This window comes from Lepus europaeus, chromosome 9 (genome assembly GCF_033115175.1).
Source record: "Lepus europaeus isolate LE1 chromosome 9, mLepTim1.pri, whole genome shotgun sequence".
Lineage (NCBI taxonomy): Eukaryota > Metazoa > Chordata > Mammalia > Lagomorpha > Leporidae > Lepus > Lepus europaeus.
Window position 1 is genome coordinate 24633858 of NC_084835.1, and position 17914 is coordinate 24651771.

The 17914-nt window shown below is 64.0% G+C and overlaps 5 protein-coding genes across 8 annotated transcripts in view; 1 reads left to right on the forward strand and 4 right to left on the reverse strand.

Annotated features, from left to right (window-relative positions):
• The window catches only part of RASSF1 (Ras association domain family member 1), a 12791-nt gene extending 12117 nt beyond the window's left edge, over positions 1–674 (reverse strand). The window contains exon 1 of one of the 2 annotated variants that reach the window (XM_062200950.1): positions 416–674. In XM_062200950.1, the coding sequence (XP_062056934.1) occupies positions 416–665 (250 nt within the window). In that variant the 5' untranslated portion in view covers positions 666–674. The remainder of the gene's footprint in view (positions 1–415) is intronic. The other variant, XM_062200948.1, reaches the window with a different exon arrangement.
• A 192-nt stretch (positions 675–866) lies between these two features.
• On the reverse strand, positions 867–4651 carry ZMYND10 (zinc finger MYND-type containing 10). Of its 2 annotated transcripts, XM_062200955.1 has the most exons (12): positions 4438–4651; positions 4076–4184; positions 3415–3531; positions 3239–3292; positions 3008–3145; positions 2806–2894; positions 2617–2717; positions 2192–2364; positions 1828–1953; positions 1620–1741; positions 1377–1502; positions 868–1288 (listed from the first exon to the last, which is right to left on the reverse strand). In XM_062200955.1, the coding sequence occupies exons 1-12, from the start codon at positions 4527–4529 to the stop codon at positions 1213–1215; spliced, it is 1323 nt and encodes a 440-aa protein (XP_062056939.1). In that variant the 5' UTR covers positions 4530–4651; the 3' UTR covers positions 868–1212. The 2 variants fall into 2 exon arrangements, with proteins under 2 accessions (XP_062056938.1, XP_062056939.1); XM_062200954.1 differs by lacking the exon at positions 1377–1502 and having other exon boundaries at positions 867–1376; positions 4076–4640.
• A 1439-nt stretch (positions 4652–6090) lies between these two features.
• NPRL2 (NPR2 like, GATOR1 complex subunit) lies at positions 6091–10007 on the reverse strand. The gene is made up of 11 exons (XM_062200953.1): positions 9792–10007; positions 9188–9279; positions 8923–9091; positions 8656–8764; positions 7484–7620; positions 7298–7395; positions 7153–7189; positions 6948–7041; positions 6757–6874; positions 6358–6500; positions 6091–6280 (listed from the first exon to the last, which is right to left on the reverse strand). Exons 1-11 carry the CDS (start codon positions 9867–9869, stop codon positions 6213–6215), a joined length of 1143 nt encoding a protein of 380 aa, XP_062056937.1. The 5' UTR covers positions 9870–10007; the 3' UTR covers positions 6091–6212.
• Positions 10008–10094: 87 nt separating this feature from the next.
• LOC133766975 (transmembrane reductase CYB561D2) lies at positions 10095–12525 on the forward strand. 2 transcript variants are annotated; one of them, XM_062200958.1, is made up of 4 exons: positions 10095–10221; positions 10605–10804; positions 11158–11195; positions 11714–12525. In XM_062200958.1, the coding sequence occupies exons 2-4, from the start codon at positions 10678–10680 to the stop codon at positions 12215–12217; spliced, it is 669 nt and encodes a 222-aa protein (XP_062056942.1). In that variant the 5' UTR covers positions 10095–10221; positions 10605–10677; the 3' UTR covers positions 12218–12525. The 2 variants fall into 2 exon arrangements, with proteins under 2 accessions (XP_062056942.1, XP_062056941.1); XM_062200957.1 differs by having other exon boundaries at positions 10096–10221; positions 10653–10804.
• Positions 12526–12935: 410 nt separating this feature from the next.
• On the reverse strand, positions 12936–16899 carry TMEM115 (transmembrane protein 115). The gene is made up of 2 exons (XM_062200956.1): positions 15575–16899; positions 12936–13647 (listed from the first exon to the last, which is right to left on the reverse strand). Exons 1-2 carry the CDS (start codon positions 16423–16425, stop codon positions 13443–13445), a joined length of 1056 nt encoding a protein of 351 aa, XP_062056940.1. The 5' UTR covers positions 16426–16899; the 3' UTR covers positions 12936–13442.
• Positions 16900–17914: the final 1015 nt, after the last annotated feature.

Below are 17914 nucleotides of genomic sequence, written 5' to 3' on the forward strand. Positions count from 1 at the left end.
CTCCATCCCCTGTCCATTGCCTGGGACAGTTTCCTTTCACACCAGGGTTCTGGAGGGGGACCCGGCAAGTGAATCCCCGGGAAGAGACAGCCTGGGAGTGCGGGTTAGAGGACAGTAGGCACAGAGCCTTTCTCAAGAAGGGTCAGGGGGATTAGAAGACAAGCAGCTTCCAGTCAGCATGTTACTCACGGACAGAGGTGGCTGCCCCCCTGTGCCCCAACTGCGTGCGGGTGGACTGCCAAAAGGGGTAAACCAGCCCCCCTCCCCACCCCGCACTCTCTTTGATGATGAGCAAAGGTAACGGACCGGTCCACGGGACGGTCCCCGCCAACCACCTCCACCGGGCCTGGACTTGCAAGCAGCTGCCCCTCGGGTACCCATTCCGCTCTCGCTGGTGTGCGGGGCCACTACTCACGCGCGCACTGCAGGCCCTTGCGCACGACGCCCCAGATGAAGTCGCCGCAGAGGTCGCACCACGTGTGCGTGGCTGGGCCCGCGGGCTGGAAGCGGTGGCCGCGGCCGGGGACCAGCTGCCTAGCGGGGTTGCGCGCGGTGCCAGGCGCGATGCGCAGCGCATTGGCACGCTCCAGCCGGGTGCGGCCCGGGCCGGCCCGGCCGGCGGGTGCCAGCTCCCGCAGCTCAATGAGTTCAGGTTCCGCCGACATGGCCCAGTCGGGCCGGGGCTTCGGCCGGCTCTGGGCGCTAGCGATCTCGAGGCGGGCGGGGCTACAGGGCGGGCTGGGACTTCGGCGCCGCCCCTAGGATCCAGGCAGGGCGGCGGGAAAAAGTCGAGCCTAGCGGCGCTAGCGGCGCAATGGAAACCTGGGCTCAGGGACCGTACTGGCCCGCAGGCGGGGCGGGGCGGACGCTCTCGCAGAGCTCCTGCCCTCTGTCTCTCTCTCTCTCCTCCCCTCCTTCACACCCGCTCACGACGACAACGACGACCGCGACCGCAAAGCGTAACACGAAGACTGGCGTGTGCCTGGGGGCCCGCTTTATTGTGCTACAGGGAGAGGGTCCCCACATCCGGCTCCCTTCCAGTGTGCTGAGGCAGCGCCCTCCGCCTACCCGCGGGTGGGGCAGGAAGTGGGGGTGGGGGTGGGTCAGCAGATCTCTCTGCTGTGCGCACCAGCGGCAGGAGCCAGATGAGATCATGAGGCTTGGGGTGGGTTGCCTTGGCCCGGGTGGTCGGCCCTCGTGCAGGCACAGCCCTCACTTGGCTCTGTCACCCTGCCCGGCCAGGACACAAACCTTCCGATGCTTCTCCCAGTGCTTGACTTGGCACTCCCTGTTGGCAGGTGGGCCGGTGAGGCTGGCAGTGTTTGTGGGGGACACCGGGGTGGAGTTCAGGGGTCCGCGGTCTGAGCAGACCTCACCTGCAGCAGTACCACTCGTTCTGGCATCTCGAGCAGCGCTTCGAGGCCTCTGCGCTGCAGTAGGCACAGCGAGGTCGCTCCGGAGCCACGGCTTCGAGCACATCCAACCTGTACGTCTCAGCCCACCTGCCGGAGGGTCACGGGGCCTGGCTGGGCCTGGCAGGCAGGGGCGCAGGAGCACCCCCGCTCACACCCATGCCCCCCGGCTCCCGCCCACGCCCATCCCGGCTCAGCAGGCCTGACCTTGCTGCCTGCAGCCGCAGGTCGTGCTCTGAGGGGCTGAACACGTGTTGCAGCTGGTGCTTCGCGATGGCCTGCCACATGCCTTTGTTCTGCTGCTTCAGCCGCTCCCAGATTTCTGGGATCTAGGAAAGCGAAACGGAGAGTAGCCGAGGAGGAGCTGCCAAAGTGGACCGTGGTCCCGAGCAGCGGGCTTCCCACGGCGGCCTACCTGTTCTAACACCAGGTCCTTCTTAGGGGGCTGGGGCTCGACCAGGGCCAAGTGGGCCAGGAAGTTCTTCAGGTCTGCCAGGTTGGGCAGCTGGTCCAGGAGGGTGTCTGTGAGAAAGGGCCGAAGCTGCAAGGGAATCCGGGGGAGGCCAGGGTGAAGCAGGTGCCGGCCAGGGGACCAGGGACCAGGGACCAGGGACCAGGGAAGGCCTGGGCTGGCTGAGGGTGCCTGCGGGGCCTGTGTCCCATTGGCTGTGTCATCTGAAGCTCAGGTCTGGAAGGAGGACTTGGGTGGGGGAGGCAAGGGGATGGCATGGGGAGGGGTGGCGCTGGGCTGGAGCAGCTGGTGCAGGGAAGCCCCCTACCTTGAGAAGCTGTCCCTTGGCAAAACTCGTGAGGCAGTAGCGGGCCCGGGCCTCAGGGCTCAGCAGCAGGTTGTACAGGGCGATCCACACCTGCCCATCCAGCTTGCTCAGCTTTTGCTGCTCCGAAGGGGCCACCGTATGCCAACGGCCGCCCTCAAATCGCTGCAGCTTGCCTGGGGAGAGGGGCAGGCAAAGCAGTCTCTGGGAGCGAGTCCGCTGTGTGGGTGGGGGAACTGACCGCTGCCTGGGCATGGTGGGAGACCCTGGGCCCCCGTGCAAGGTGAGTCCTCAGTAGTGGACACATGGGCCCTGCCTGTTGCAGAGCCCAGCTCTAGGCCCACTTGGGATGAGGCATCCTGGTATCCTCTGTGGGCTAGGAGCAAAGTGTGTGTGGGGAGCTGGGGCTGGGGGGGTGGGCACCTTACCGCCTTCCCATCGGCTCCAAGGACTGTGCTCCAGCAGCTCCACCAGGAGGCAGGGCAGGTTGTGCGTGCTGAGCATGCGGCTCAAGGTGCTCAGTGAGAGGCTAGGGGCCGGGGCGGGAGGAGGGAGGTGAGCGGAGGCCACAGACGCCATCTGCCACTGTAGGCCGTGGGCCCTGGAAGGCTGCCCACCTGTCCACGCAGTCTGTGATGTAGCGCAGCACCGACAGGGCTTTCAGTGTGATCTCAAACTCCATCAGCTCTGCCTGCTTCTGCAGCTCCTGCAGGGCCACACGGTGCTCCAGCTGTGTCGACCCCAGCCCCGACCCCCTCCCGCACAGGCCTCGGGGAACCTGGACCTGTGCCTTGCTCACTGCAGGGATTCTCAGCCCACCTGCATGGGGGTGCTGCCCTGGGACCCCTCCTCCTCCCGGAGACCAGTCTGGCCACCCCGGGCCACCAGAAGAGCCAGTTTGCGGTGGCAGTAGTCCACCAGGTCCAAGACCGTGTCTTCTGCCGACTCGCACACCTCCTGGGGGACAGGCAGAGGGGCAACTTTTGGTCTCTGATGCCCTCCCCACACAGACACAGTGCCCCTCGGGCCAGGTCCCGGCCTGCGCCTCACCCTGTGGAAGAACACTGTCTCGAGGAGGTTGATGATGGAGGCCTCGTGGTGTACCTGCCAGAGAGGACAAGGCCACCGGGGCTGCTGGGGGGGGGGGCGGGGGACACCAGCTGTCCTCCCCAGTCCAGGGCCCTCTGACGGGGTGGGAAGAGGCGTGAGGTGGGGGCCCAGCGCACCACCATGTATATGGGGAAGGTGTTCTGGGGCTTGAAGTCCTCCAGCTTGCACAGCACGGGGAACACTTTCTGCTTCCACATCTCCACGGTGATCAGCTCCTCCACCAGCGTCGGGATCTTCGGAGGGTGAGGGAAAGGACAAGGGTGGGCTGGGCCGGCCTCAGCCTGGCAAGCTTCCCCGGGTCTGCCGTGGCCCAGCTCAGCACTTGCACTCCCCGGAGTCCCAGAGACTCCCAGGCTGCCAAAGGACACATCCCAGCATGTACCCTTCGTTTCCAGCTGCCCCCAGCACCTCAGTGGGGACACCCCCTGCCCCTGCAGCCGTAGCACCCCTCCCACACGCAGCCTCCGTCCACTCTGTGTCCTCTGTCCCCTAGGGCCCTTCCCTCTCACAGTGCCCAGTGCTACTGCTGGCAGAGGATCCCTTCTGCCAAGTGGCATTTCAGGTCATGTGCTGGTGCCACCCCCGGTCCACATCCCAGCCGGGCATCGGCACGGGTTCTAACTCTCCCCTCTCGTGTTGGGGAGGCTGCCCCCGCCAATGCCAAAGTCCCACTCGCACTCCAGTGGGGAGCGCGTCAGGCCTTGCTGTCAATTCAGGGACGCCTTCAGCCCTGAGGGTGCAGGGGGAGAGGAGCGACGGGCAGCAGCCTCGTCATACCTTCCCGTGGGTGACCAGCAGCTCCTGGATGGGCTCGCTCTGGCTCACGCTGGCATCCAGGATGGCCTGCATGTTGAGCTTCTCCAGGCTCTCGTGCTGCCGGTTCCACCTGCCCCACACGGGATATGTGCGCATTTGGGTGCACATGTGAGCCGTTACGTGAGGGCGGGGCTGGATCCTACTGAATGAAGCCTGATTCTCAGGAGCAAGGGGGGCTCCGCAGCGACAAGCTTCAGCCTCCGAGATCTCTGCCTCCCACCCGGGCCCCTACGCACTGGGCAACCCCTTCCTCCAACGTCAAACCCAAGCTCTCCCCCACTCGAGGACTGCCTCGGTGACTCGGTCCGACCCAGCCGCCTCACCCTTCAGTGCCCATCTCGCGCAGCGGGAAGCTGCGCAGACCCCGCACCAGCACATCAGCCTCCCCGGGCAGCAGCAGCTCCAGGTCGCCCATGTCGGGGCCAGGGTCCCCAGGCAGAGGCTGGGGAGCGAGGGGCGCTGACACACGTCAGGACGACGGACTGCAGCGGGGCCGAAGTCTGGCACAGGACGGTTGTGGGGCGGTTGCGGCGCGTGCGTCCTGGTCGCCATGGAAACGGGTGAACCCGCGCCTGCGCAGTGCGGCCTCGGCGCCGCCCCGCCCCTGCCGAGCGAGCGGAGCCCGCCTCCCTTGACAACCGCGTTCGGGCCGGACTGCGGCCGCGGCCAATACCTGGGGCCCGCACTGGGCTGGGGAATCCGGACTCCGCCGGTTCTGGCAGCCGTGCCATCCTGACCACCGATGTCTCTCACCGTGGTTTCCCGCAGCCTGCTCTCCAGGTGCTGCCCAGGGCCGGCAGCCTTCTCTCCGGACCTGCTCCTGTCCTGGCCCCTCTGCCACAGCCAGGAGCCTGGAAGGTGCGCGTCACACACATGCCCTCCCTCGCACGGCGCCGCTCTGTGCCGTCTGCCCAAGGCAGCTTCCTAGGATCCGCCTTTCTCTCTCCTCACTCGGGACTTCGATTCTGGGGTCTCCCCTTTGCCTCCTAACAGCCCCGAGGGCGGCCAGTGGGCTCCTTATACTCCCCAGAGAGGCTTTTGCCTAAAGTTTTGTTGTTGTTAAGATTTACTTAATTAAAAAAAAATACTTAATTTACTTAGAGACAGAGAGATCTTCCTTTTGCTGGTTCACTCCCCAAATGGCTGCAACATCCAGAAACAGGCCAGGATGAAGCCAAGAACCCAGGTCTCCCACGTGGGTGGGTGGCAGGGGCCCAAGCACTTGGGCCATCATTTACTGCCTTCCCAGGTGCAATTAGCAGGGAGCTGGATCCAAAGTAGAGCAGCAGAGGCCAGCGCTGTGGCACAGCAGGCTAAGCCTCCATCTCTGCACCGGCATCCCATAAGGGCGCAGGGTCATGTCCAGGCTGCTCCACTTCCCATCCAGCTCTGCTGTGGCCTGGGAAAGCAGTAGAAGATGGCCCAAGTCCTTGGGCCCCTGAAACCATGTGGGAGACCTGGAAGAAGCTCCCGGCCCAGCTCTGGCTGATGCGGCCATTTGGTGAGTGAACCAGCGGATAGAAGACCTCTCTCTTTCTCTCCCTTTCTTTGCCTCTCAACAAAATAGTTTTAAAAAAAAAAAAAAAAAGGTGCAACAGATGGCACTGGAACTGGTGCTCTGCTAAGGGATGCGGGCTCCCAAAGCAGCGGTTTGGCCAGCGGTGCCACAGTGCCCACCCTGCCGCGAGCTTTTGCCCTTGTTTCCTCACTCGGCCCTTCGTTTGGGTTTCCGTTTGTCACCTCAGCGAGGCCTTTCTTGCCCAGCTAGTCCAGAGCAGTCCCTGCTCCCACCCCATCTCATTCTTCACATCTCTGATGGTTTCTGGCCTTTTCTTTCCGTTTGTAATGAGCAGGCACCTTTACTTGGCCAGCGTCGGTCCTGCCCACCAGAGGGCGCTCCAGGGCACCACCACCGTGGCGGCCGCATTCGCTGCTGCCTGGCTGCTGGCTCAGAGGCAGAACTCGATGAAGGCAGGCTGAAGTGGATGACTTTATTGACAGGACTGCAGGTCAATCAGATGGTAACGGACTGACCTCCTGGTCTAGCCCCAGGCACCAGGCAGGGCTCAGCGCCGTGCCCACGCAGCCACCAGCAGCCTCACTTCCAGCAGATGATGATGTTGGGGTCATTTTCCAGCCGCTCATCCAGCTCATGGTAACTCATGCCTGGGTGGGGTGGTGGAGGTGAGGTCAGGGGCCTTGGCTCGGCCGCCTGGCCCTCACCCCACCCTGCCTGCCTCTACCTGTCTTGCAGCAGATCTCGTCGTAGCTATGGCAACCAGTGTAAAGCCGCGCCGGGTGGCTTCGCTCATCGCGAGACACACGCACAGGATACTTCTGTAGTCGCCGGATGAGGTTCTTCATGAGCCCAAACTGGATCAGCTTCCTGGGGTGAGAGCCGGGGTGGGGGTGATGCCCTGGCCAGGCTGGCCCTTTCCTGCAGTCCTCCCTGCAGGCTGCTGCAGTAGCCACTCTGGCCTCCAAGCCCATCACCTCCAGGAAGCCTGCCTGGACTGGCAGGGCCATGTGATTCCGCTCACCGGGAAGCCTCTGCTTCCTCTCCGACCCAGGGCTTCTGAGAGACACTGGGGGTCTCCCTGTCCTCCACATCCCCCTCACACCCCGGGGAGTCCCCCTCTGACCGTTCATCGACATGCTGCAGCTGCTGGGGGTGGCGGCCGATGAGGTCCCGCACAGTTGTGCCAGGACTCAGGCTGCAGTACAGCTGGAACACATCCCGCAGGCTGGCCCTCTTGTGCCCTGTGGGTGCCAGGGGTCAGCTTGCCAGGAGCCCTGTTCTCCCAAGAGCCCTCTCCCCCAAGCCTGCCGGTACCTTGCTTGGTCACATAGGCTAGACATGCCTCCTGCAGCGACTTGTCATCTACCAGGTCCTGGACCTTGGGCGTCGGGCAGTACACATTGGAGTACTAGCGGGGTAGCAGAAAGCACGGGGGCTTGAGGGAGGGGCCTGGGAGGCTGCCAGCCTGGCTCTGGCACAGCCATAGCACACCTCAGGGGACCGTACTGCAGACACCCACCTGCAGGATGGACACCAATGTCACAACGCCATAGTACCTGCAAGAGAGGGCCGTGCTCAGCCTCCGAGCCCGCTGGGTCCCGTGCCCGCACCCAGGGCCCCTGGGCTGCTCCCCGGCGGGTGGGCCCACAGCCGGCACTACTCACAGCAGGTTCTGGATGGCGATGCGCACCAGGTTGAGCTCCACGTCCGCCTCAGCCGAGATCTTCTGGACGTGCCGGAAGCCGTCTATGTAGGGCAGAATCTGGGCAGAGCAGGCAGCGTCAGAGCGGGCGGGAGAGAGGCCAGGACTGTGTCCAGTGCAGGAGGACAGGCAGGGCGGGCTGGCATACCTGTTGTGTGGTGAGGTCCCACTGCGAGTTACAGAAGTCCTCCTTGTCTTTGGTAAAGACAGGCACGTCGTACTCCTGGGCCACAGGGGGGTCCGGCCGCTGCTCAATCACCTTCAAGTGGATGGTGTTGGACTCATCTGCAGGGGACCCCCCCAGACCCTCAGTCCTGTCTCCAGGAGGCCCGCGATTACTTCCTGAGCCTCCCAGAATCCCTTGAGGCAGACAGGCAGCTGCGAGTATGGTCAACCTCATGGCTCCCCCTTCGTTTTAAAAACAAATTTTGTATGAAAGGCGGAGAGAGAGGGAGGCAGGCAGACAGAAATTTTCCATCTACCAATCCACCCCCCAAATGCCCCCAGTTTGGGAAGTGAAACAAATCCGGGAGTTCAGAGCTCGATGTGGTCTCTCACATGGGCGGCAGGGACCCAAGGACTTGAGCCATCATCTGCTGCCGCCCAGCGCATGAGCAGGAAGCTGGGTCGGAAGTGGAGGAAGCCGGTGCCGTGGCTTAACAGGCTAATCCTCCGCCTTGCGGCGCCAGCACACCGGGTTCTAGTCCCACCCAGTTGGGGCGCCGGATTCTATCCCGGTTGCCCCTCTTCCAGGCCAGCTCTCTGCTATGGCCCGGGAAGGCAGTAGAGGATGGCCCAAGTGCTTGGGCCCTGCACCCGCATGGGAGACCAGGAGAAGCACCTGGCTCCTGGCTTCGGATCAGCGCAATGCGCCGGCCGCAGTGGCCATTGGAGGGTGAACCAACGGCAAAAAGGAAGACCTTTCTCTCTGTCTCTCTCTCTCACTGTCCACTCTGCCTGTCAAAAAAAAAAAAAAAAAAAAAAAAAAAAAAAAGGAAGTGGAGGAGCCAGGACTTGAAACCAGCACCCCAGTCTGGCATGTGGGGGCCGCAGCGGTGACTTAACTACTGCACCAAATGCCCACCCACTCGTCCCCTTTTATGGAACAAGAAACAGGTCCAGAGAGGGACGGGACAGAGCGGGACACTCTCCTGTGCCCGCCCCCTGTCCCCAGTCCCACCACATACTAGACCCTGAACATTATCATGCTTGCACACAGCTGTTCTCTGGCCACCACGCTGCCCATGAGCCTTGACCTCCCCAGCGACTGGTCGCACCCTCCCCCGCCGCTCTCCCGTCCCTGCAGAGGCTGGGCCATACCAATGGGCAGAGTGCACCGGCCAGAGGCATTGAGCTCCTCCAGCAAGATGGTCATGATGGGAACCAGCTTCTGCTTGCTCTCCTCCGTGGACACGAAGCTGCTCTCCAACTGGACAGAGCAGGAACAGTGTGGTGGGTACATGCCCGGAACCCCGGCTTGCCGCCTGCCCTGTCTGGGTCCTCTGTTGGGTCTGGGGGCTTTGGAGACATAGGATCGTTCCCCCCAACTCTGCCTGCCCAAGCACCCAAGCCCATCTCGTGGCAGACCTCGAGCGTGGTCAGGTAGCCGGCCAGCTTCTTCACGATGGGCTCCAGGGCACAGGTCTTGGCCTGGGCATCGCACACAAAGCCCAGGTTGAAGAGGAGGGCATTGCGACTGTACTTCTTGTGCTCGATGCACACGGGGCAACCAATCAGCTTCTTCTCCATGGCTGTGCTGGATGGGTGGAACAGAATCAGGCCGGCCCTGAAGCCCGTCCCAATCTCCTGGGACCCTCGCCCCCACCCCCACCGCCACCCGCTGGGGCCTCACACAGTGATGAGCTTGTTCTGCAGCTCTGGCTTGGTGATGATGTACACCTGGACCGTGTCAAACAGCTCTCGGGAGATGAAGTCCTCGGGGACCTGGGGGCAGGAAGACGTCCTCAGTGCACACGGAATGGGTGCGGCGCCCCGGGCTGACCGCCCGCCCCACAGTCCCGAGCCCTCTTCTCTAGCGGGGACCCCTCTGCAGCCCACTCGGATCTCCTCCTCCTCTGTGTTTCCAGACACCTCCTATGTTATCGTCCGCTTCCTGGTTTTTGCATCCACCACGCCCTCCTGCCTGGAATACTCCCTCCTCTCTCACCCCTCCTTCCTATACATCATTTTGGGGGGGTACTGCTGGGCACCTCCCACTCTCGTGGGTCCTGGACTTTCTCTGGGACCCCAAAGCGTGATTTCCTGCAAACACTGATGACGTGACATTGTACGTCTCCCCTGCACACCGGGGAGCGGGTCTTGTTCTGAGTATCCTCCCGGTTCACGATTGTCCGAAAATGAAGGAGTGGCATGCCTGCGCGCTGCACCTTCCGGCAGCCGGCTGAACTCCTGAGAGCTTCCTCTATCCCCTCCAGTCCCGCGAGCCCCGGCGTCACCTGGTAAGTAATCTTGGGTCCCAGCGTGGGGTGGAACTCGCTGAAGAATATGCATTCGATGCGACAACTGCTGCCCATGGTGCTAGCGGGGCCTGAGTCCGCGGTCCTTGTCCCTTGCGCGCGGAGCCGCCCCCACTACCGGGAACACCTGTCAGACTCGGCGGGGAGGCCCTGGACCACCAGGTCGCGCCGGTTGCGCGCGCACACACTCACACACACCAGAGAAACCATTTGCTCAACAGCGCCTGCGCAGCGCGACTCAGAGGCGTGGCCGGAGTGTGTGTGTGGGGGGTCGTTCCAGGAAGCCCCGATGGGTAGACGTCGCACCCGGAAGTGAAGCGGCTCCGCGACGGAGCGGCGGTGCGCACAGCAGGACCCAGAGTATCTAGGTTTCTCTGGAGGAAACTACCTCGTCGGGTCGGCACTGCGGGTGAGGCAGGCAAATGGCTGGTGTGGAGGGGCAGCATGCTGGCGGTACGTGGGGAGGCAGCGCGCGGAGGGATTCACGCTGTAAATGCAGCCGCAGCTGGAACTACAACTTCCGTGGTGCTCCACGCCCGCTTAGCCTCCCCTCCCGCCCGCGTTGGCGTGGTGCACGCTGGGATTTGTAGTTTTAGAGGGCCTTGCTCCTCTTTACCTGGAAGGTGGGCCAGCCGTCAGTACCGTTCAGATCCAGGTAGACGCAGACAGGCTACCGGCCCTGGACTGGCATGTTGTGACATTCCTGCCGGCCTTGGTGCTGTACTGTTGCTGTCTGCCATCACTTCTTGGAAGAGGGTGGCATTCCTCCCGTGCAAACCTGTCTCCTTTAAGGAGTGGCCAGTGGCACCGAGAGCCTTGCCCACGCTGCTATGCTTTCAGGCTACAGCCCCAGGCCCGGCTGATCATGGCCCTTTCTGTGGAGACCGAGTCGCACATCTACCACGCTCTCCGCACTGCCTCTGGGGCCGCCGCCCACCTCGTGGCCCTGGGCTTCACCATCTTCGTGGCTGTGCTTGCCAGGCCCGGCTCCAGTAAGTAGAATTCCTAGCCGACTTCCGGGAAGGGTAGGGTTGGTTCTGCTAAGTCGGGACTGTAGGGAGCCTTGGGCCTGGCTGTCAGGAAAGGCTTGGCTGGCTGCGGGGTACTCTGTCCTGGAGAAAGGACGGGGGTGGAGCAGATGGGTGCTGGGCTTCTCCCTGTCCGGGGCCCCACGTGGCTGCCTCTTGGGGAGGTGGGGGGCTGCCAGAGCTTCTGCTTCGGGAGGGGGGCTCGGTGTGGGTTGCAGCCCCGCCTCAGTGATAGGTGCTGACATCCCTCAGCCTGTCGGGGTAGGCATGGCTGGTGCCGTGCCGCAGCGCCACGGGGCTTCCTCTTCTCGTTCCAGGCCTGTTTTCCTGGCACCCTGTGCTTATGTCTCTGGCCGTAAGTAGTGGGCCTGGGTGGCTCTTGGGGGTGGGAGCGTGGGCATCCTTGGGGACACTGCTTTGCCTGCTCTAACTCCTCCGTGGTAGACATCCCAGGCCGCAGCCAGAGTGTTTGCGACCCAGGACAAATGCAGGGTTTGTCTGAGCACACGTGGAGGCGTCACTGGCGTCCAGGCAGGGAGCTGAGACACTGCACTGGGGTGCACCTCTGCCCCCGTTTACTTTACTTTATGGTGCCAATTCTAACCGTCCCTGCAGCAGTGCCGCCACACGCCGGGTCCTGCCAAGACACTGTATCCGGCCCCACGGCAGGGAACACACCTTGTGAATCATTTATGACTGCTCTATCTCAGAGCTGTTTGCCGGCAGCGGCAGAAGCCATTGCAGCGCAGCACCCGGGCAGACGGGGCGCCGTCTCGCTGGCGGGCAGAGAATAAGGGCAGTGGGCCCAGGCGGGCTCGGGCTGGGAGGGTTCCCTGCAGGCGCCTCACTGGCGCTTCCCGCCTGTCTCCACAGTTCTCCTTCCTGATGACCGAGGCGCTGCTGGTGTTCTCTCCGGAGAGTTCGCTGCTACGCGCCTTCTCGCGGAAGGCCCGAGCACGCTGCCACTGGGTGCTGCAGCTGCTGGCCCTGCTGTGCGCGCTGCTGGGCCTGGGCCTGGTCATCCTCCACAAAGAGCAGCTCGGCAAAGCGCACCTGGCCACGCGCCACGGGCAGGCGGGGCTGCTGGCTGTGCTGTGGGCAGGGCTGCAGTGCTTGGGGGGTGTGGGGCTGCTCTACCCGAAGCTGCTGCCCCGATGGCCCCTGGCGAAGCTCAAGCTGTACCACGCCACTTCTGGGCTGGTGGGCTACCTGCTGGGCAGTGCCAGCCTCTTGCTGGGCATGTGCTCACTGTGGTTCACGGCCACTGTCACGGGGGGTGCCTGGTACCTGGCTGTGCTGTGCCCCATCCTCACCAGCTTGGTCATCATGAACCAGGTGAGCAACGCCTACCTGTATCGCAAGAGGATCCAGCCGTGAGCTCTTCCAGCCTAGCCGAAGCCTGGATTTGGCCCTCAGTGCAGGGGTGAGGGCTGGAGCCCTCTTGGACGCGCTCAGCGGACTGAATCAGTGGGACGTTACTGAACCGCTCAGAGACCCACGTGTGACGTTTTTGCTACTCGTGCTAAGTGCCTCCCTGTCCCGTCTCAGCCAGCCCGGAGGAGCACACAGAGCCCGTGTCTGGATGAAGCTGGGCCTCCCCAGCACGGCGGCTCATGTTTGTACTGGCATGTCCAGAAATGACAGGAGAGAAAATAATAAAATGACTGAAAAAGACTCATGGGAGGAGCAGCCCAGCCTCGGTGGTGCTTCTCTCACATCTTCAGCGTGAGCAGAGGGGAGCTGGGAGGCAGGGCCTCCCTGACCTCGGCTGCCGAGTCTCCCACGCCGCCCAGGCCGTGGCCGTGAGTGCCGTGCCCCGCCTGTCGCCGGCTGCCCCTGCACCAGGGTCTGAGACTCGGACAAGCTGGGGCTGTTGCCATAGGTGTCAAGCACCGAGCGCTGTGCGTTGGAGGTGAACCATGGGTAACAGCAAATCCTCACCATGGAGGGGTCTCCATCGTCGGGTCCCCTGGGTGTGGGCGGAGGGAGAGGAAAAGGAGTGACAGCTTGGAGAAGGCTGCCTACCAGCAGGTGTGTGGCGGCAGGGGAAGGGAGGAGTGGTGGGCGCGCCCACGCTCTCGGGTTGCCAGGGAGATACAGGGTGGCCTGACAGAGCCCAGGAGTCAGGCCTCAAAGGACTGCTTTATTGATACTGCGAGGCTGGGCCTGGCTGCCCACCCCAGTGGTCCTGTAGAAAATACCTGGGGCGTGGCTGGCTGGCTCCGAAGTGGTCAGCCACGGCAGAGGGCCATGAGCAGCCTTGACGTGAACATCGACTTTCTGGGGCTGTGCAGGCACACGCAGCCCCTTGCCGGCTTCTGCACAACCTGTTTGGCAAATCCTCACCCGGGCTCAGAACGCTCAGTGGCCAGTGTCAGACGTGAGGGGCAGCCAGGAGCTGTGGCACCGCTGTCCCTGCAGCCGCCCGCCTGGGCTGCTGATGCCTGGGGCCCCGCGCCTGGCACAGGGTCTGCAGTGGGACCAGGCGGGACTCCTGGGTAGTGTTGGCGAGAACCAGCCGAAGGCCGTGGAAACCCACGCGGAACCCCAGCAGGCCTTCCTCCCTCTCAGAGCGGTCGGTGCCACACTCCAGGCGCTCCGGTTACAGCTGTGGGGGAGCGGCCTCAAAGGTGATCAGACCGGATTCTGGGGCAGCCCCCTTCCCTGGGGGCCCAGAGGCTTTGTCTGAGGGCAGGGGGCTGTCCAGCTTGGCCCCCGCCTCGTCGTCGTCGTCATCCATGCTGGGCCAGACGGACTGGTCCTCCACTCTCTTCAGCCGCTCGTTGAGGGCCTTCAGGGCCAGTTGCCTGGGGCCGGAGAAGAGAAGACAGATCACCCTGGGTCTGGCCTGCCTCCTGCGATGCGCCCTTCCAGCAGGCCGACTCCTCCCCTGCCCCACGCAGGGCCTGGCCCCCCCCCCCCCCCCCAGAACGAGGACCCAAGGCTGCAGCGGCTTCCCCCTGCTGTGGGACACTTCCAGACTGTTCCCAGGGCAGACGGGAAGAAGGGTAGGTCCCTGCAGATGCGGGTTCCTGCCTGGGCTCTGGCATCACTTGCAAGGAGAGGGTTAACCTTCCTCTTCCTGGTTAGAGCCTCCTGGCCAGGGTCTGGGGGGACGGCTGAAGTCAGCACCTCCCTTTGGCTCTCAGCCTAGGAAGCAGCACGGACTTCATCCTTCCCAGAGTCTCCAAGACCACCAAGACCTGTGTTAGAGCAGAGCTCAGTGCAGTCCACATGGGCAGGGCACAGGCCAGGCCCACTGTGGGGGGAGGCGGGAAGGGCCCCAGGCAGTAATCCCCCGCCCTGGACTGCTGCCCAGGAGGTGGCGCTGGCCGCCGTGGCCTCCTAGACCTCAGCCTCTGCTGCCCACGCAGGGACAGCCTGTGCAGCATTCCAGGTTCCAGCGGAGAACCAAAGTTCCCAGCAGGCGAGAGGAGAGGCCGGAGCGGCAGCCCTGGCCTGGCACAGGCAGGGCGCCCTTCCCTGTGCTACCCAGGCCCCATCCCAGAGGTGCCCGTGCCGGGCTGAGGCCTGCCGGCAGTTGCTTCCTCACAGGGAGGAAGAGGACGGGAACCCTGCTCCCCTCTACTGGCAGCGCTCTGGCGGGAGTAACCCCTACCCCACGTCAGCCGACCAAAAGGCTGGGCTCAGAGCCCACCTTGACCCTGCCCCCACCTGCCTCCTGTCTGCTTTCTGGTGTCCAGCCAATCCTGGTAACCCAAGGCCTCTCACTGGAGGAGGGCCGCTTGGCCTGGCCTCCCCTGAAGAGCTCTGAGGGCAGCTCCCCTCCCAGCAGGCCCAGCGCCCCGGGCCCATCCCCACTGGAGAAGGCTGAGCCGCACGTCTGTCTAGAGGACTTGTTGCCCACAGCGACCCACGCTGCACGGCCCAGGGCTGGTGTATTTCCAGCGCCCACCGGCTGGGCCCACAGTACTCTGGCCCATGCCTGGCTGGAAGCGCACGGCCCCAGGAGAGAGAGGACAGGGCCAACTCTTCAGCTCTGCTCACAGAGCTTCCTGCCAGACCCCACCTGACCGGGGGAGAGGGGGAGCCAGCCCGACAATGCACGGGCACAAGGCCTGCCCTGGTCGCACCACTCAAGCAACTGCCTCCCAGTGACGCGGCGCTGAGGACGCTCTGGGGAGAGCTGAATTAGAAAGCATCTGTCCCACCCTGGCCACGGAGCGGCCAGCGGGTCATCCGGCGGGACTCCCATGGCCACAGACGGCTTGGTTTGCACCTCAGGAAAAGGGGGTTCCAGCCCTGGTGCGGGCAGCGGGCTCCCGAGGAGGGGCAGGTCCCCTGGACTGAGTGGCACAAGCCTGCCGGGGGGGGGGGGGGAACAGTTGGCGATACCCCAAGCTGGCGGAGAAGCAGAGTCTGGGTCAGGGGCCAGGAAGAGGCTGCAGGTCAGCACCCGGGGACTGGGCGGGCCCAGGCCAGCTCTTAGGGACCCGAGGCCTCCTTCCCTGTCCCTCCCTCTCAGGGTGCAGGCCCAGGAGGTTGGCTGTGGCTCCCAGCGCGCCCACGTGGAGGACTCGGAGTCTCCCTGCCTTAGACTCGCACAGCACCTGCTGGAGCCCAGCCACCCACATGCTGATGTCCTCAACCCCAAAGACCGGCTCTCTCTCCGATCGGCTGCCCCGACACCGGACTCGGCCCGGCACTCAGCTCGCAGGTGACTCGCGCAGCGCCCTCCTAGCCTGGCAAGGTGGGGGGAAGCTGTCACGGTACCTTCTCCGCTCGGCGTCCTGCGGGTCTGTGCCCGGGAGGCTGATGGTGATGGAGGACGGGGCGCCCACGTCGTAGCGCTTCACCGTCTTCTGGCAGACCCTGACTTTCACCAGCAGGCTGTGCACCACGTCTGCCAGCAGCCCCACCACGGGCTGCAGGATCTCGGGGAAGAAGGTGGCAAACGCGAAGTGGTCGGCCATGTCCCCTCGGCCCCGACTGTGACGCTGGTAGAAACGCAGGTACACCCAGCTGGAGAGCAGGCCGAAGCCGTAGGAAGCCAGGGCCGGGCTCTGGAGCAGCGTGGCCAGCCGCAGCAGCAGCAGCAGCGCCAGCAGCAGCATGGGCACCACACTGACACGCACCTGGGGCACTCGCAGGACCACACAGTCCCCCATGGTTTGCTTGAGTGCCACCAGGACACCACCCAGGAAGCCCAGCGCGCCGTGGATGCGGATGGTGAACAGGTAGAACAAGTTGAAGGAAGCCATGTAGGTGAGCAGGTAGGCGAAGGCCCCCAGCAGCCCCACAGACACGTTCACCACTAAGAAGAAAATGAGCAGCTCCAAGGCACCCCAGAGGGGCTCCAGCAAACGCCCGGCCACCACCACTGTGGCCAGGCTGATGGCCACGTCCCACACATGCTGCTCCATCAGCCCGTGGGTGGCCAGGGTCCAAATCCAGAAGTTGGGCGGAAAGAGGTAGCCCGGGGTGACCGCCAGGCAGCGCGTGTCCACGGCGAAGGAGAGCAGGTAGAGGAAGAGGACCGCGGCGCACAGCGCCTTCACCACCACGCTGGCGCTGGCCAGGACGGCCCCCAGGTGCTGGCGAGCGCCAGGCAGGGCGCGCTGCATCTTCCCGGCGGGCGGCGGCCTGCAGGAACGTGGGCTGGGGGCCTCCCCGGGGCTCGCCCTAGCCCGGCCCCGGCGGGAGGCCCGGGCCCGGCCTAGTCACTGGTCTGTGTCCCTGGTGAAGGACCTGCTTCCGGTCGGAGGGGGCTGTGGTGCCCAGGGGCCGAACCGGGCCTTGTCGCCGGGCCGGAGCCTAGGCCCCTCGCCCAGGACCTGCGGGAAGGCCCCGGGCGGCTTCGGCGCGCCTGCCTGCCTGCCCTATAGGCCGCGCGCCGGGCCAGCCGGGCTAGCGTTGATCTCAGGACTGCGCCTTCTCCATCCACTTCGGAGTCCTTTAGTCCGCGCAGGGCTGACGCCTTGCTCTGGGCCCGAGTCGAGCCGGGTCAGCTCCGGCTCGGCCTCGGTCTTGGCTTCGACCGTACCTCCTCCTTCTCAGGGGCCAACAAACAGGGGTGCCGCGCCTGCGCGCCCCCGGCGGCGGCGGGATGCCCTCCGCGCCTGCCTTCCGGCTCCTCGGCATGCTGGGATACTGAGTCCTTGGCCGCCGCCGGGGACGAGCGGAACGGGGTTCTTGGTGGAACTACAAGTCCCAGGAGGCTGTACGCGCGCACCATCCCCGTCGGTGATTAGAGGGTATGCTGGGAGTTGTAGTTCTCAAGACCATTTCCGCTGGTTCTTGGAGGGTGGCAGGGGTAGGGTGGGGTGGGTGATGGAGTATTGCGAACCTCGGACAGCGGTGAGGCAGGTTCGGGAGGCAGCACAGCCTCAGGCCACACACTTGCTGAATTGTCCGGGAAGAGTAGCTCCGTTTGTGCATGCACACCTGTCCTTGTGAGCAGGTGTGTGAACCACTGTGTGGGGACTATTGGAACCTCCGCGGTCAGGGCGATGGGCTTGGACCCAGGCTGGAATCCTTGCTCTGCTCTTTGGCGGCTGTGTGACAGTGGCCGAGTTCCAGAACCTTTTTGAAACTCGAGATCATGGGCTGTGAAATGCAGATGGTGGCAGAACCTTCCTACCCTAAGGATAAAAGGGAACAGGAGTGTAAAATGCCAGTCTACCTGGCTGCTCAGCGTGTGTGTGGCTCACGCTGCCCTGGACACAAGGAAGGTGGACCCTGAAGTGAACCCAGGACTCCCGCTCCCGAAGAGGTGAGGCTGGGCTGCTCTCGATGACTCTGCTCTCCACCAGAGGCTCCCCTACAAGCCTGGGCCCCCTACTCACGTCATAGGGGCTCCCAGCAGTTTGTATCCTATGGTAGCTATACGTGTCAGTTTTTAAAAATGTGTAATTAGAACATAACAGTACTTTTGGGCCCAGCGCTGATATGCAGCGGGTTAAGCAGCTGTCTCCGACGCTGCTGGCATCTGATATGGGCGCCAGTTCGAGTCCAGGCTGCTCCACTTCCAGTCAGCTCCCTACTAATATGCCCGGGAAAGCAGTGGAGGATGGCCCAGGTGCTTGGGCCCCTGAACCCACATGGGAGACACGG